This window comes from Odontesthes bonariensis, chromosome 23 (genome assembly GCF_027942865.1).
Source record: "Odontesthes bonariensis isolate fOdoBon6 chromosome 23, fOdoBon6.hap1, whole genome shotgun sequence".
Lineage (NCBI taxonomy): Eukaryota > Metazoa > Chordata > Actinopteri > Atheriniformes > Atherinopsidae > Odontesthes > Odontesthes bonariensis.
The window spans coordinates 16,011,060-16,029,212 of NC_134528.1; the positions used below are offsets into that span (position 1 = coordinate 16,011,060).

The 18,153-nt window shown below is 40.2% G+C and overlaps 1 protein-coding gene across 1 annotated transcript; it reads right to left on the reverse strand.

Annotated features, from left to right (window-relative positions):
* Window positions 1–1,372: 1,372 nt before the first annotated feature.
* Window positions 1,373–16,739, reverse strand: fra10ac1 (FRA10A associated CGG repeat 1). Its single transcript, XM_075457481.1, has 14 exons — window positions 16,650–16,739; window positions 15,893–15,972; window positions 15,560–15,652; window positions 15,354–15,399; window positions 15,081–15,157; window positions 14,808–14,891; window positions 14,539–14,623; window positions 13,619–13,664; window positions 5,204–5,317; window positions 3,812–3,854; window positions 3,251–3,390; window positions 3,047–3,091; window positions 1,908–1,992; window positions 1,373–1,532 (listed from the first exon to the last, which is right to left on the reverse strand). Exons 1-14 carry the CDS (start codon window positions 16,665–16,667, stop codon window positions 1,490–1,492), a joined length of 999 nt encoding a protein of 332 aa, XP_075313596.1. The 5' UTR covers window positions 16,668–16,739; the 3' UTR covers window positions 1,373–1,489.
* Window positions 16,740–18,153: the final 1,414 nt, after the last annotated feature.

The following is an 18,153-nucleotide window of genomic DNA, read 5'->3' on the forward strand; positions in this document are numbered from 1 at the left end:
ATTAACAGTGAATTTTACAGGTTTAGATAAACAAAGGAATGAATGGAGCAAAGCCTGGGCCCTCTGCATGGTCAGTACCGACTCTTTCTGGTTTCTTTAAGTTCTTTCATCTACAAGTGAAATGTTGTCTGTACCACTGGCTGCAACTCAAGACCAAAGCATGATTGATCCAACCACTTCACAGTTGGCGAGGTGTACTTGTGGTATAGCCCTCTCTCCAAAGAGGACTTCTTTCCATAGTGAATCAGGCGAATTTAGATGCACTGATTTTTTTTAGTCAGACTGCTAGAAAGGCTTTCTTCAGATGAATTTCCCATTAAATTGTTGATTCACAGTGGAACAGTGCGCCACTACTCCAGCATCTCAATTTTTCTAGAGATCTTTTGAAGTCAAACAGCAGCTTTGAATAGCCTTCATACCAGTCCTTTGGAGTTGTCTCTAGAACATTTCAGTTTTGAACCTCAACTTGTCCTCAACTGTTTCTTTCAAGTGTCATCTCTGAAAGCGTGACTTTTGCCATGCTTTGTGCACATCAAGAATTTTCATTTTTGTGTTGGGCAGCTGCTTAGAGACGCTGATGGCTTCTGATTGTTGGGGCGAGGTTCAAAGGGTCAGGGTAGAGTTAAGCTTTGAAATCTGTGTCGCTTAGCCTTTTCTGACTGTAACTATGAACAAGCCACAGCCCTTAAGCAAATTTAGGTCTGGAAATATGGAGAAAGTTGATAAGGAGGTGAAATCCCTTCACAAAAATCACCACACATTTTGTATAGTTTTCCCAGTTACTACTCAATACAGAAGGCAAGGGGTCCTTCCTTTTTGAAAAGCCTGGCCTGCTCTTATTGGTCAGGTCCACAAGCAAGAATTTGTACAGTCCGTCAAAGCAGATGCAATTCAAAGTTTCATAAGGCGTTTCAGCAAATGAAAATAAGGAAACTCCTAAATTAGCAGGATGTTACTTTGTTTCGTTTTTATGGTTTACCAAGAAATGACTAAACCACCAACTAAACCACTTTAAGTCATTGTTAGACAAAAGACAGGTTTATAGGTAACCTAGTTCTAGAAATATCACGTAGAATTGAGTCCTGAATTTGTAGTTAAAAGGGACATATACTAAATGATTGCACCAAATAATGTTTGCAGACATTGAAAAGCTAAAGCATTTCTCAAGTAATTCATCACAACGTGACGCAGATCTTCACAGCAATTCATCAAAAAACAGATACTTTTCATGCTGGATCTTAGCTGCAAGTCAGACTTTGCCATCCCTAGAGGCATTCTGCCTTAAAACCGCTTTCAATTATTCTCACCACGATAGTGGGGAGACTCAAACACAGACGATGCCAGAAGTGTAAATGAAAGACTGACAGGTACAGACTGAGTAAACATTATGTTTATTTCATACACATAAGACTCAAATAGAACATACTTAATGTCAGCGGGATTCAAAAGAAGTGCAGTCGCAGCAGGGTTTCCGCCGATACCAACAGATTCAAAGAAACATGTCTTCAAAGTACTCATCAAATTCTTCCTCCCTAAACAGATAAAACAACCAGAAAACAGAAATGTCAGTCCCTGTCATGCTCAGCGCTGACTTAAACGATTGGATGCTTCACATGGGAGAAGACCCTGAATAACTCTGGCAATGTCAGTACTCTGCATGATAGGAAATGATGTTGCCTACCAACATTGATACGGAGTACAAGGACTACATAGAAACCATTTAAAAAAGGCAAGAAACCTCTTAAAGGTCAAAGGTTTGGTAACTTTCCTGACCTGACAGGTTAAAACAGCTTAGTAGAGGGTCTTCATACAGAGAACATGTACACTACGAGGTAACGACTGTCTGTGATGGTTTTACAGGAGTTTACTGCGTGAGATTCAATGGAAACATTAGTTGTTAACCTCACCTTGACTTTTCTTCCACTGTAGGGGCGGGTCCTCGCCAGTGGTCAGCTTCTGATTGGTCGTCCAGCTCATTCCCAGCTTCACCGTCTAATAGGAAAGTGTCAGAGGTCCAGGAAGGAAAAACTAGATCAATATGTAACCATCGCTTACTAGTTTTAGTTACTGTTAGCCTTATAAAGCAGGAATTTGGTCGGAGGTGAAAGAGAAAACTACGTTTTTTCCGCAACTGCATGGCCTTTTTCTTACCACAAACTTACTCAGAAAAAAGACTTGGTGGATCATTTATGGTGTACAGAGAGTCCCAGGATATACAGATTATCATATCTACATGCACTTTAAAAGTCCTGTTTGGGTCAGACTAACACAATAACTCATGTATTTTTTTCCTAGTGTCATGTAAACATGATTATTTAGTTGGCCATGAACTCCTCTGTATAGCAAAGTATTCTCGAGTTAAATGTCAAGCCATCTTTTCTGACAGCTATAGCTTGGCCAAAATTAGAACCTGCAACAGGACAATGATCCCAACAACAACAGCAAATCGACCACAGTGACTGGAAAAGAAAATAATGAGGTGTTGCAGAGGCCAAGTTAAAGTCCAGACCTAAACATGTTTGAGATTGTGATTGGGATGTTAGGAGAGCTGTACATAAGCAAATGTTCCCAAGCCTTGATGAACTGAAGCAGCCTTGTAATGTTATGAATGCTGCTCTACAAGCTACTGAATAGCAGGATGTACTTGGTTTTACACACACCACTTCTGCATCTCAACTTGTGCTTTTTTGTTCTCGTTTAAAAAGACGATACTGTTAAACAAAGGCGATAATGACACAGTGACATGTGTGTTGAAAGAAAGTACAAAGAAATGAAATGTATGAATAATGCGAAACAAAGAATTAAATAAACATCTTCAAGAAAACCGAGCCGCTGTCAGTCCTTTACCATGAACTGCAGGGCTAATTCATGTGTCATCAGAGAGAGTTGTCATGGTGATTTTAATGGAGACGTTTGGAGTGTCATGACCAAAAGGTTAGGTCAGGAGACCATGAACTGTCCAGTGAGTGTGTCTGGTTTGTTTTTATATCGGGAAAGCACTTGGGTGTTTGAGAGAGTGTTTGTCAGAGGGAGTTATGTATGCTACCTTTGTCCGAGTTTGCCTCAGAGCTGCTGGAAGAGGTGGAGCGATCTGTAAAAAGGAAGACGAAATGGGAGTCACAATGGATTTATGTCATTTCCAAGAACACAATCTAATCAAAGCTGTTTCCACGGGATAGATCCATTTGATGAGATTACAGCCTTAAAGAACAATATATTTGACTTGGATGGGAGAGAAGAAGGCTTTCACCTCTGTGCCTCTTGTGTTTGTGTTTCTTAGAATGAGCGGATGATCTCTTCTTCTTTTTCTTCTTCTTCTTCGTCGGAGGCTCCTGGTTCTCCTCTGATATCCCTCTTATTTCTTTCGTCTTCGCTTTCACCTCCTTCCTCCTGAACAGTGCCACAAGTTCGCCGAAATGAACACAATACAAAGCAGCCGGCTACGCCGCAGCTTGAAATACAACGTGAGACCCATATCAGTAAATGTGAAGCTTTCAAAGGAACTGGGCTTTATACACATTTGTATCTTAGATCTATAATAACTAAAAAAAAAAAATCCAAATCCAAATAAAAAAAAAAAAGAATAAATAAACAAACACGTGATGAATTTGACAGGTGAGGTCATATAGGAGATATGACTCATGGTTTGAATTCTTCACCCCTGTATACCTCAGAATACTGTGTGCTCACTGTCCACTGTGTTCTGCCCTACTTCTAGCTGAAGAGTGCACACTATACAATCTCAGAAAACTGTCTTTGAGAGCAAAAAGACCTGCATTTGGAATATGAGAGAGAAAATGTGCTGGCTTACTTGTGATGGTAGTTGAGCTTGAAAGAGCATTCAGGGCACAATCCTAGAACAGAAAGCGCATGGCATCATTACTACCAGCTCCTGTGGGGTCGCCGCTGTAAAAATATTTTCATGCTTGCTACTGTCATTAATTTTATTGTCATCACAGGCATCATCAGGGTGCTGTAGTTTTAATTGTGGCACCTCTTACACCAGCTTAGCTGGAATATTGATAAACAGGCACATGCAGTTTGTCTCTGTACTCCAGACGTTAAATGCACCATATGTGGCGGCTGAAATATGCTGCAATGAACTATTCCCATTCATGTGCAATTAATGACCCCTGATATTTTTAAACACACAAATACATTGAAGTCCTAATGAAAGCACAGCAAAAGCAGTATTATGATCGGCTTGGGCAGATGCAGAGACAGATGTTATTTATTTTCACAAAGCTGTTTGATTGCTTTAAAAGTGAATCTATTTATTCATATTGAAATAATTTTGGTTTTTTTAGACGTTTACAAAAAAATGTGTTTCCAAAAAAAAAAAAAAAAAGATTGATTTACAAAATGGCTTCAATACAAAATTTTAATAGAGAACTGCACAAAGACAAAATGTTGAAAAACAAGTATTGATTTCAATTTGAAAAAGACTCGAACAAGTTTACCTTACTTTAACTGTTTGGGAACTGAGGAGCCCTCCAAATGTTTCAGGGTCTTGTTAAAAAAAAGCTTCTTTCTTTGCACAGGAGCATTTCAACTCGTATTTGCGGATGGGGGCTATGAGCTGCGCTAACTGACAATGATTCCCACTACAGAACACCATCTGCTTTTTATGCAGTGATGCCTGAGGGCCTGAAGATCATGGCGTTTTTGTTTTCTGCCTTTTTAGCCTGGCCTGTACATTCTTTAACAGGGAGATCTCCATTCAGCACTTCCAAAGTGCTGTAAATATATATAAATATATATCTTGTAAAAAAGAATAATAATAATTCATTAAACATTATGCAATGAACTAAGAAGGATCATCCTTATCCGTTACATGTCTCCAATAAATCATCCCAAAGTTCAAGCACCAGTGTTGCCGTTGTTACCGTTGTTACCAGGTCTTGTTTAATTTCTGCCAAAACGCTCGATTTAGAATTAGCACAAACTGATTCATCTTTTTAGTTGAGGACAAACAATGTCTCTGGAGGTGGCCTGTTCCACTAGCTTGTTCAAATAGCCTGTTATTCCCTGTTTCACTGACTTCACTCTGACTTGCGGTTCTTCAAATTACAGTAATCATTTTAACAGGATCCTCTGCAGTATGATACTTAGAGGAGGATTATTGTGAGGTGCACAGCAAAACACACACACACACACACACACACGCACACACAAAGCTTTTACAAAGAACGATTGCTCTTACTGAGTTTGACTAAAGCATTCCTCTTCTCGCCGTGTTCGACATAGGCAAAATTCACCTCCCAGCTTTTGAGGCCGTCCTCTTTCTCACAGCGTTTGTTTCCACACTGGAACTGACCTGAAAGACGAGAGAGCTTGCATACAGCACACATCGAGGAATGCTACATTTCACATATGCTTACATTGGAAGGTGTTAGCTACTTATCTTGCATTCAGTCTTTATGATAGCTATACAATGACAGGTAAAGCTCAGAATGCCACAGATACCTAACAGTGAACATGATCATAATCTTGAGAGTAAATAATTATTATACAGAAAGAGTGGTGACAACGCAGCAGTAAAGACAAGTGGAGAACTGTACAAAAGTTTTATTTTAGGACTGGGAATTTCAGCCAAACTCTCCAATTGTCCAAACCCTGCAGCTCTCCTTCACCCATCTCTCCACACACTCCCCCTTTTCAAGCCTGCTCCTTTTCATCTCCTTTTCTACATCTCACCTCGTGCCCCCAGGCCACCCTCCAGCCACTGCACTGCCTGACCATTATCCCTAGAGGAGATTATGGCTGCACTGATCTGGTCTTCGGGGGTTCCTCCAGATTGTAACAGAGGGAGTGAATGCGTCAGAGCAGACGTTTCTTGGCTCAGAAACAAGAAATGCTCCTCCATGGGAGGAAAGTGAAGCCAGCCCACACCTGCCTTGGCTCGAAACTCAACATTCAGCTGAGTGGATGCTGGGCATCACGACTTCACACCACTTGAGCTATAAGGTGGACTGGCTCTTCACGTGCTAGATTAAGATACATGACGTGCTAGATTAAAGTCCATGATGTAAGCAAAAGAAAAAAAGACACTTATAGCGCCAGGCCTGGGTTCTAATGAGGATGGATTTCTGTTTTAGGAAATCTAAATATTCCATTGACTTTTCCTGACACCTACTGATGCCTCGATTCATCCAAGTTTTATACATTTTCACATCTTCAAATCCAGAATAAGATATGTGCATACACGTATGTGTGTTTACATATATTGGCTTTTATGTGTAAAGAAATTACTGCAAAAGCAAAAGCAAATATTAATGGTTTTATCTGCGAGTTCATTGACAAACCAAATGCCAAAAACTAAATATAATCAAGACCAGAGCTGTTTGCTTATTTCTGACACTCCATCCCCTAGGCCAACAATGTCTTATATGAAAGCAGATAAGCAATATTTCGGTCACTGGTTCTGTGTTCAGGTGGTTTTTAAACAAGGACACAAGCGGCCTCCCTGCTTTACATAATTGACATTTTTTGGCACCTCTCAGAGTCTGATGTGAAAAAAAAAATAAAAAAGATATCCACTGTGGTTTGTCGACATGCACTGGGCATTCTCACACATCAGGTCAGGTGAGCCTCACATGCTCCATTAAAAAAAAAAGCTGCCAACAGGGTGTCTGAGTAAACTCGTTAAGAGGGGAAACTCCTTTTCTCTTACGTCAATGGTTGATAATACCACCAGCCAGCAGGCTGAGATCAGGACAGATATTCATCTCATGACAGATGGCTGCATGATTAACAGTAACTGGACAAAGCCAACGGTCTGTGAGCTGAGTCGGAGTGCATTCACTTTACAGTCACTCTTGAACAAAAAAAGTTAAAAGTTCCCAAAGGACCCATTATTGTGAAACCAAATGATGAATATGTATATATTCATGTTTTCGAACAGCAAGTTAATGAAAGTATTGAGTTCAAAGGAAAAATTTTAAGGACATATAACCTTTATTGCTCTGGCTGGAGTTTGGACAAAACGACCAATAGTACTTGAGTCTACAAAAGGAAGACTATTAGCTTAGGATTACTGTATGAGCATCAAGTGACACCAGAGTAAAGGCACAAAGCTCCTCCACACAGCGCTCCTGTTGATTATTTTCCCACATGGTCACTATATTGAAGAAAATACGCTTTAGAACTGGGTTCTGATAACGAGCTGAATGGCCTCTCTCCTCTTTAGCCCCGAGGACACAACGTCCATGACTTCTTTGAACATTTTGGATTTCTTAGACCACTGGACAGTTTTCTGCATCGCCTCAGTCTACAACTAACAGACTCAAACCCAGGGAGAGCAAGACACCCTCTGCATGTTGTTTGTAAACAACTCTGAGCTAAAAAAAAAAAAAAAAAAGGCGTGGTCCATAAAAGAGACAGCTGGAGGAACATGGTATAATTAAGTAGATTAATTGGCAACAGGCCAGTAACCCGTTTGAGAATTAAAAGAGCACCTTAGAGAGGCAGAGTCTCAAAGAAGTAAAGATGGGCAGCGATTCAGAAATGTGCAAAAATACTAAGTCTACAACCTGTGGAGCAATTTCAAAATAATGTTTCTCAGCTTGAAATGGCAAAATGGCAGAACATCTCATCATCTACATTTTATAACTACACCAAAAGATTCAGAAGACCTGTAGACATCTCTGTGAACAAGAGCCACGCTCGAATAACAGTATTGGACGCCTGGGCTCTTTGAGGCACTGCATTAAAAACTGACATAATTCCGTCATGAAAATCACTGCATGGGATCAGGAACATTTACAGAAAACATCATCCGTAAACTCACCATGCCATCCACGTGCAGGTTTAAGTTTGGTCAGGCAAAGAAAATAGTCACTTGAATATGATCCAGAAACACTGCTCTCTCTTTTCTGGGCCAAAGCTCATTTAAAATGGACTGAGGCAAAGTGGAAAACTTGTTCTGTGGTCAGATGACTCAAAATTCAATGTTGTTTTTTTTAGAAATCATGGATTCTGGGTCCTCTAGACGAAATAGGAGAGGTTCGTTATCAGCTCCTACATCAGAATGCTTATATCTCCAATGGTACAGTATGGGGGTGCATTTCTGCCTATAGAACTGGTAACTTGCACATCTGGAAAAGCACCATCAATACTGACAGGTATATATTGGCTTTAGAGCAACATATATTCCCATCCAAAATTACACATTTTTCATAGAAGACCTTGTATATTTCAGTAAGACAATACTAAAGCACATACTGCATCCACTACAATAGCATGGTTTTGTAGTAGAAGAGCCTGCCTGCAATCCACATCTTTTACAAACTGAAAACATTTGGTACATCATGAAATGCAAAATACGACAGAGAAGACGCAGCACTGTTGAGCAGATGGAATCCTATTTCAGACAAGAATGGGGCAACATTCCTCTCCCAAAGGTCCAGCAGCTGGTCTCCTCGGTTCCCAGATGTTTACAGACTGTTGTAAACAGAAGAGGGGACACTTCACAGTGGTAAGCATGGCCCTGTTCCAGCTTTTTTTGTAGTGGAGCCAATATTGCTAATGAAATGGTAACCCCGAGATTTTATATAATTTCAACAAAAATATTGATTTTAACAGTGACGTTAAAAAGTACGACTCTAGTACAGAAGCAAGCCTCTTCCTGACACAGTTAATAAAGCCTGGAGGTCACATATTGCAATAAACTCTAATTTACACTGAGAAACATCACCCTGAATCCGATTAACTATCAGCATTGAGTTTTTCACAGAGAAGCAGATCCCCACAATCTTTATTTCTGAAACCTCAAGCACTCAGTTTTATTCAAATTTGCTACAATGTCTTTTTTGCTTTTTGGAAACCAGGCTGTGCATCTGTGGGGAAACTAGCCTGACTCAGTCTGAGAGAATCAGAACAAAAATCCAACTTTGGCATATACGTAGGCATCTTGTCATCTCACAACACTGACAGGCAAGTAAACACATGACATTGCAGACTGTTTATACTCGGATGCAAATGTAAAGATTTTTTTTTTTTTCTTATTACTGTCATCTGTCATGAGATGTGACATTAGGATGTACCTTGTCATCTTATTTTCTGTGGAAAAATATGCCAGCAAACCTCCCAAAAAACACTGACTTGTCACTAATGTCATGGCTTTCAATTCGGCCTGATACACTCATCAACCTCGATCTCCTCTTATATACATCTGAAATGCTAGAAATGTAACTGGCAGCCAAATGAATGCGACACCAACCACACAGTCGCAGAGTGGATCAGATTCAGCTCCGTTTTATTCTGTCCTTCCTGTCGACAAGCAATCGAGAGAAATATTGACGTTAAGTTCAGCACACACTCTTCGTTTTGTAAACCAAACAGCAACACAACTGTCATAACCAGCCTCACAGCTCTCTGTCTACCATCGTGAAACACTCAGGTTAATGGCACAAATGGCAGTCTTCCCTGCTAGACTAGGAAACTTTAAATGCTCTGGAGCTTTAGGCTAATGAGACATTTCTAAATGCTTAAAAATACATCTTATTAGAGATCTATCTCTTGTATTTTGTCTAACAGAAAAATATACAGAATTACTTTAGTATTAAGTACAAACCCTGCATGGAACACAGGCCAAGCTGAAGCGATCATTTAAAGAGGACATTATTTCACCTGTAAATTTACTTGCCTTTTTCATTTTACTTCAATAGATATTTCTAGTTAAAATGCCAGGATGTATAAAGGATGTCACAAATGGGAAACCAGTTGCTTAGCAATGGATTTAATGCTTTCTATGACAAATTAATCAGAGGACGGAGCAGAGGTGCGATTGGACAGCTTGAGCCGGGTAAACAGAGGAAAAAAGAAGACAGGAGGATGCATCACAAACTGAATCCCAAAGAATTAATAATACACTGAGAAGTGAACTAAAACTGTGAGGTCGGCGAGTCAATAACGCAAGAACACTCGAAGCGGCCTCACTTTCCAGCTAACAGAGTTAGTCACTGAGAGGCAGTGGAGGTCCGTCAAACCCGATTCCTGCTCTTTGAGAGTAAGACGGTGGAAGGGAGCATGTTCTAACCATTTTCTATAGCAAGCAAAGTTACATAAGCCGACAATAAGCCTTTAACAGGAGGCCCATGTAAAAGGAGCGCAGCCTCAGCTACCTCCCGCCCTTTGACCTTCTCTTGACAGAAACGCTAGAGCTCAGCTTTTATCAGAAGGGAAAACCACAGAGGAACATGACCTGGAATCAAGTACTACATGCCTCACACCACGGATGAACATCAGGGCCAGTATGCCAGATCGTCAAGACAAATTTCAAATCTGGACTCCTGATGATGTCAACGATCAGCCGTTACATTTAAGCAATTTCTTAATCAGTCCTCCGGGTAACCGTTTCCGTGTGTCGCACAGCAACACGGTTTTAAATCCGGTATCGGTGGCGACGTTCCCACACTTTAGCAGGAGGGATGCGTTTTACATCAGCCAGTGACGACAGATTAAGGACACAAGTCTAGAAAAGAAAGGGGTCATAGGCTCGGACAAAGATTATTGCTTTTGTGGATTTTCCTCGTTGGAGAGAGAGAGAGAGAGACAAAACTTTGGGCAGACTCGGATGCTGCCTTACATCACACTCACGTCAGACATCGTGTTTACTGCCTAGAAAAAAATGAGAGACAAAAGTTCTGTGCCAGTGCTTCACGTCAAAAATGCTCCATCTTATATAATAATCACAGAACCTCTGTTGTACGTGCTTGCGTCCCCTGATTGGCTCAGTGATAATGAACTGTTTTCAGTGGCTCAAAAACATCTTTAAAATGTAAAGTATCCGCTGTGCCACTGCCGGTACCAACAGAGTTGGTAAGAAGTAAGGCTTTTCTTTTCACAAACCTACAAAAAGTTCAGAGAAGGGAGCCAGAGATTGCTGTCCTTCATACGGGCAACTAGAACCCAGGTGTGGAACTATGGATTTGAACACTTTGTATCTGGTATGTTAGATTTTGAGCAAAAGTCATTATTGTGCAACATTGTGAAAAACTTAGCGAGACTATCTTGTGTCTCCCATTTACAGTCCGGGATTTCAATGTTTATGTATTTGATGAAAAAAAAAAAAAATACGGAACAACGCGTATGGGTGCATTCTGCAAATCAAATCCGTTCACAAGGTTTCAGTATTTAAGGGAAATAAGATTGCAACAGGCACAACGCAAAGAGGCGTTCACAGACAATGCTTCCATGAATTAAAGGGGTGTAAATGTGAGTTTCTGATCCCTGGTAGTGCTACACAGAATGTTTTTTCAGCTGCTGACTGATTGTCTGTGTCACACACACACATCCGCGTAAAAACGGATATACACACACACACACACACACACACACATACACATACACACACACACATACACATACACACACACACACATACACATACACACACACACAAACAGTTTCGCAATGCAATATCACTTCCGAAGACTTATTTCACGCTATTCCATTGAGCTGTTATACCTGAGGAAGCATAGCAGGGCACCAGCAAATATGAAATACAAGGCAACAAAGCAAAAATAAAAGAATAATGAGAAAGTGATCCAATTACACAACTTTTGTTTTTGCAGAATATGGAACTTTTAGAGACATGTCATTGGACCAGAAACAAGGAGCTGCCAGCGTATTGTAGAAATACATCTCATTCTTCAAGACCTCTCTAAAATGTAGTGGGAGGATTAAAAAGTGACCCCCATTTAAAAAAGAAAGAAAAGAACCTTCATGTACTGCACACTCCTTGCTCCCATATCACATTGTGGCCACGAAGGGAAAGGTCAGGGTTCTTAGTGATCCACCTTATTGGATGGAGTGTGGTCAGCATTACCTAACACCAACATGACCTACAGGGGCACACAGAGCCGGGATGATAAAGGGACTGTTTGCACAAAGGTGTTTGCGCCAGAGCTGAAGTGCAGTCCTCCTTTTAAGGAAATGCAAGATCAGTTTAATTGGGGAAAGCACAGCCGTTTTTCATGTATCGGTAAACAGAAGTCCAGTCTGGCCATCTGACATGCCCAACACGTGAGCCTGGCTGACATCATTTCGTCCACGTGGATTATCTATAAACCTCCCAATCTTTCTTCTTTGGGACGTTTCCACAGATATTGCATTTTGCTCTGTCCGTGCCTTAAAATCAATTCAAACCCATGTTATACCCTTATAAGTTTCATTTGCACAAGCATTTTCACCCTATCTTCACATTAGCCGTGCATTTATCTAACATACTCCGATTAGTATGGATTTCTTCGGTGAGTTCAGCGACACCCATCAGTTACGTCGGTATTTCTCTGGAAATGATTGATGTATACAAATCACAAAAGTGATAGCTGAAGTGAAACGCGTCTGACCTACCTAATCCCACTTCCTGTCGAGTATCACAACAGGAGATGAACTGTCAGAGACCAGGATTACAAAGTCCTAATCGGGAACAATATATTGGCTTAGTCAGCTCTCTCAGACACACTTCATGTTTGTGACGCTGCAACGGTGGAAACATAAACCAACCAGAAGCCCTCGGCAGAGTAAAGCAACTGATTTGGATCCGCACTAAAAATTCAGAGAGCTCCTCCTCTGTCTGTTCCCCACATGTCCGTGTTCCAAGAATTTCCAGTGAAATGGTAGTTTTTACACAATCTTGCCGAAAAACAGGCTGAAAACATACCACCAGCTTGGCGGGGGAATTAGTTAAATGTGAAACGTATGCGTGTGTGCTTGTGTGGCTCAAAGCCCATCAATGAGAAGTCAGAGGTAGTTCACCGTTGCTGACTTGCAGGCATCGTCCTTCCTGGTAAACCTATAAATATCTGTCACTGTCACACGAAGCAGCGGTTGACAGCGAGGAGGTGTGCTAATCCTCAACAATCATTACACAGTGATCATCAAAGCTCTTCCTCTCGGTAGTACCGAAGCAGACTGAAGATGACATAAAGAGAAAACTCAAGTGTTAGGTTTGAGTCAACAGATCGGGTGATTAGCGTTCCCAAAAACTAGAAGCCAAGAGTCAAACAAAACAGAAAACAAAGAGAAACCACATAAGAGAACATGCTGTTACTGTTTGATAAAAAAAAAAAAACAGTGACACAATAAAAGGTCTCCTATGAGGACAGGCTTGTTAGGGGGGGTGACTACAGTATCTTATGTACTGCTGAGTAAAGTGCTGTATCTCTATCCCCATCTAGTGGAGAAAAGCATTTACTGTTGATAAGTAAGCAGTGACTTGAATCCATGCGTACAGAAAGTACAACAGACTAATTGCTGTTTTCTTTTGCCGTTAGCGCACAAAGAAATCAACACTTTGTGCTAAAAGGAAAATAAACAATATATGTAAATGACGATCCATCAAAATGTAACTTTGCAACACTACTGCCACTGAAACTTCAGCTTTACAAAAGTCTTTCTGGAGAGCAGATTTAAAAGATGCCACCTGTACAATAACTATAATAAGTAAAGGTTCCCATTATCACTTCATGAATTTTTTGAAGGTTTTCTTGAAGGTTTATCTAATGAAGATTAGTCTTGGATGATCATATCATAACACAAAGTGACACTGTATGCTTTACATTAGTGTAAAAATGTATCCCAGATATAGTAGATCAATAGGAGTAGGTTGTACCTTTGCCAGAGACAACTTCATTCTCAGTCCGCCAACGAAATCCAAACTGTTGAGAAGAAGTTTAAAAAAAAAAAAACAACAACAACGTATGAGTTAGCAAAAACCCTCATAAGCAAACACAGAAACCTTAACCGTGATTTAGAAAATCGCTATTATAGCTCTATGTGTAGATATACGCTTAATCCATTTGTACTTCCTTTATTTTCTTGTTATTTGATCAGTTTCATATTCATTTACAGTATCAATGCATTTACAGACAGAGATTTCGCAATTTTTAAAATCACTGGTTGCATCAATAGTAAGTGAAGAAATCAAACTCATGACATGGTTTGAGTCATCTGTGCCGACAGATTTACTGCTGGAAATAAAAATTCTAAAACTTTGATGACAGTATCTACAGCAGCTGTGGGTTGTCTGGTTATCCTGCATCATGAACCTGTGACATCACCACACAGTCTGAGAAACACATCATTTCAAAATAATCATCTGAATACAGGAAACTCATTAGCTCCCAAACATAGGAGCTGCTGAGCAGGGCCGCATTCACGCCGACTCTCAGTTTAACACACTGTCAGTTCTAATGATTGGCCTCAGACCAGAACAGTCCAGCGGCCACGAGAGACCGAGCGCAGCGCCAGAACACATTACTCCACCAACTTTTGCCTACAGTCGGCCAGTAAAGATGGAGATTAGTGTGAGCCAGCAAATATTAACCTTTTCACTTGGCGTCAGCACTGGGACAATTAGTGTAATCTTTCACACAACTGGAGCAGACGGCAACAATGGATCATTCTGCTGTGTCCTGGCAATTGTGGGCCTGCAGTCACTGTATTATTTCCTTGTAAGAGTTTTAACTCCTGTTTAACCTTATATTGTGTTTAAAATGGGTCCATTGTCATCATTTCTTCCATTAATCTCACCTTGTTCTCCTTGTATCTGCTGAGATCAGCTATGCAGTACTCCTTAAAGAGCTTGTCGTAATACTTCTTGGCAAGTTCTTTTTCCCTGGGGGGGATATTAAGTGGCAAGTGAGGTATTAAAAAAATAAAAATAAGGCAAACAGATTTTTGTCACCAGGCACAAGCTACTCAGGGCGTCCCGTCCTACAAGCATACTTTCAGAAGAAAGAACACTGAAACGAATTGAATACTAAAGCTGCTTGTGTGAGCAGATGACGTCGGATGATCACCATGTCATGTCTTCCTCGTCCTCATCCTTCCAGAGAAAGCGATGATTTTGACGCAGCACATCCAGATCTGTTTTGTCTTCAGCCCTGAAAGGTACAACAGGTCAGATGGCAACATTTATAAGCATTGATAAATGGATAAATTAGTACTATTTTCATTATTTGACGGGATCAAAACAATGTGTATCCTGTGCTGTAATACAGAAACAAACTCTCATCATGCCAGCTCTGAGTGACAGCAGCCAACTGATGTTCAAGCTTTGGCAGACTACTTACACAGAGCGTCTGAAATCAGCCATCTGTCCTCCGTAATACAAAATGTAATCACCGACAAACTTCTTATGCCGCTCAAACTGTGAATTGTTTAGGATCAATCTTTCAGTTTTAACCCTGGTGCCCTGGGAACTGCAAAAACAGCTGATATTTCCACTCATCTTTCACTTTTATGTTTTCAAATGAACAGAGCTAATCATTTCTTTCAACTCATGTCTCACTTCAAACTGAAACTATTAGAGAGAGCCCCGTCAAAGGTAAATTAAAAGAGGATACAGCATTCAGTGATATCAGGTGGGCTCTTCTGTTCCTGGCTTCTTCTCTGAAAAACAGGAGCAAAAAATAAATAAATGAAAACACTGAATATTCAAGATGATAAGGGGACCTGTGCGATGACATTTTAAGTCGATTTCACCAAATTTGATTGGCATAAGGATTTTTCTCATTGTTATCGTGTTGTAACAGCTGCTGCAGTAGAGTACCTGTCCACTTCATTAGAATGTAAACTGCGGTGAGCCACCTTAGACTGCCGACCTCTTTGGAACGGCTTCTGTATAATTTCCTCCTCACGTTTCCTGTCAAATGAACAAAGAAAGCTTGTGTTAGTGGTGAGGAGGTCAACCAACAGCATTCTAACTGTTAATTATTGGATGAAAAGGAAAGACATTTAACAAAGTGCTCGTGTTTGTTCAGAACACATTTCTATTTTTATGACTACAGTTACTCCTGTGTTGGAGTTTGGTTAGCACAGACACATTCCACCATAAAAGTGGAAGAGCAAAATCTGATATGAGCATCATCAACTTTCATTTTACCTCTTAAGTGCTCTTTCTGAGGGCTCACCCTGCCCGTCATCGTCACTGAAGTCGGAGTCATAGCCACCACCTCCGTGAACCTGAGGAAACACAAGAGCTCATTTGGGTTTGTACAAGCACACATGATCTTTTCTGCATGCAATTTTTCTGCATGCAACAGTCCTGCTCAGAAGTTGTCGGTACTAATACATTTCAGAGGGATAATTCAGATTACGTTCAGGCAATTTAGACATGTTCAGAAATGAAGACACATTTCTGTATTTCCCTTTTAAACCTTTCTGTTGTGCTGCTGGATGAATGCCTTAAGTTTGTTGTCATGCTAAAACTAATTTAGACTTCACTTCAAACCATGATTTCTTACACAGATAACACGTTTGACGTTTTGACTTTCCGATCTTGCGATTTCATTCTATCTAATGTCTCATAAACCGCAATAAGAAAAAAAAAAATGTACAAACCCTGATCAACTCGTTTTAGCTTTGACGTTATGTTGACACTTTACATGGTCCCGACTCCGTAAAGTCATTTCTAAACAAGCACGAGAGTAAGCGGCCATTTTTCGAGAATTACTGCAGTTCATAGCTGTTTTTCCTTAAAGTAACTGAAACCTGCAGAACTGTCAGGAGACGACTGTCAACAAAGCTGTCTTTTCTTTAAGCAAATGTCTCGTGCAAACGGGCTAAAAACAAACCCACGAGCCGCTAAAACGCTTCCATACTTGTTTGCATAAAACAGTTTTGGATATATTATAGTTTACCTTCACGAGATCATCCATGTTGTTTATTCACCGACAAGTTCCGAAGATAGCTTTGAATTGTTTACAAAATTAAAAACGCGTCGCCAGATAATGTCGTACAAAAGGAAGTCGCGTAGTGATGACGCAAAAAAATACACTGCCTTCTTCAGTCGGCTGTTTATCCAATGAACCCAGCAAAACAATTACTAGAAATATATAAAAACGTTATCTCTTAGTTTTCTTTTTTTAATATTGCCACAGATTATAGTAAAATAATTATGTATTTTTGTTAAAAAGCCTATAATGAGAAAATGAAACCCATTTCTTTAGACTGGTGAGTGTAATGATTTGCTTTAATTTTGCTGGCTGTTGTTTTGGACCTTATTTGAGCTCCCCCCCCCCCCCCCCCCCCCTCCCTTTCATTATCATAGCAGTCGCCCTGGAGTGAGTTACACAACAACACTGGGCAAAAGAGGGGAAAAAAAGGATTTTAGAATTCGAAACCTAAATAGAAATGCAACTCTTTTGAAAACAGCCATGGAGACAGAGAGTGGCTTTGCCTGCAAATGTCAATTTTGATGCCGTTCACTTAGGATCAGGAGTTGATTATTCACTCTTCTCGAAACACCTTGATAACACCTTGATTCATCTCGTTTCCGCAAGAAATGACGACAAGTTTACCCTGAGAAAACACAGTTTTTGTGCCTGAAAATGAGTGTTTCCTCTGTTAACACCTATTTTCATTGTTCATTATCGCAGTCATGACTCTTGGAGATGATCTATAGCATTAAAACTAGGCATAATTGTGTAATTCTGTGTTCCACACTGACTACTTGAGCAAAAACAGTGGCCTCTGTGGACATGCATAAGAGTTCGAGGTGACGGTAAATGAACTTTCCTCGACTGAACTTGGAGCAAATTATATTAATCTATCTCAAGGGAGCAAGCCTCATGATCTCGTGAAAACGATGGAAATCATCACGCCAAAAACGAGCTTCGTTATCACAAGATAATGAGAAGGTTCACGGGATTATGGTATTAAATAAATGTTTCAAGCATTGTCTCTCTCATTTTCCATGAAGAGCAACAAAATATCAAGAATACAATACCAAAATATTTCACAAAGTAAGCCTACCGCCTTAAGCACAACACTTTTTGGACCCCAAATGGGGTCAAAACTTTTTTTCCCCCTTTCAATTCAGTTCAATAATGCTTTATTATTTCCTGAGGGGAAATGAAAATGATGTGGTATAAATCGTGATAATTGATTTTGTGTTATGGTTAGAAAAGGGTTATAGTCCGGTTTAGATAAGGGTTCAGGTTAAGGACTCTCCTTTTGACGCAAGGCATTCCCTTGGGAATGTGTTGTGATGGAAGGTAGGCTATCAGGGGCATATAACCAGACGTGTGTGTATGTTTTGTATATATTGTTTCCTGCTTTGTCCTTGTTTTCTGAAATGTGTTGTTTTCTTTTCTTTTCCAGTGTTCTCTGAAATGTCCATGTCCTCTTATAGAATACTGTGTT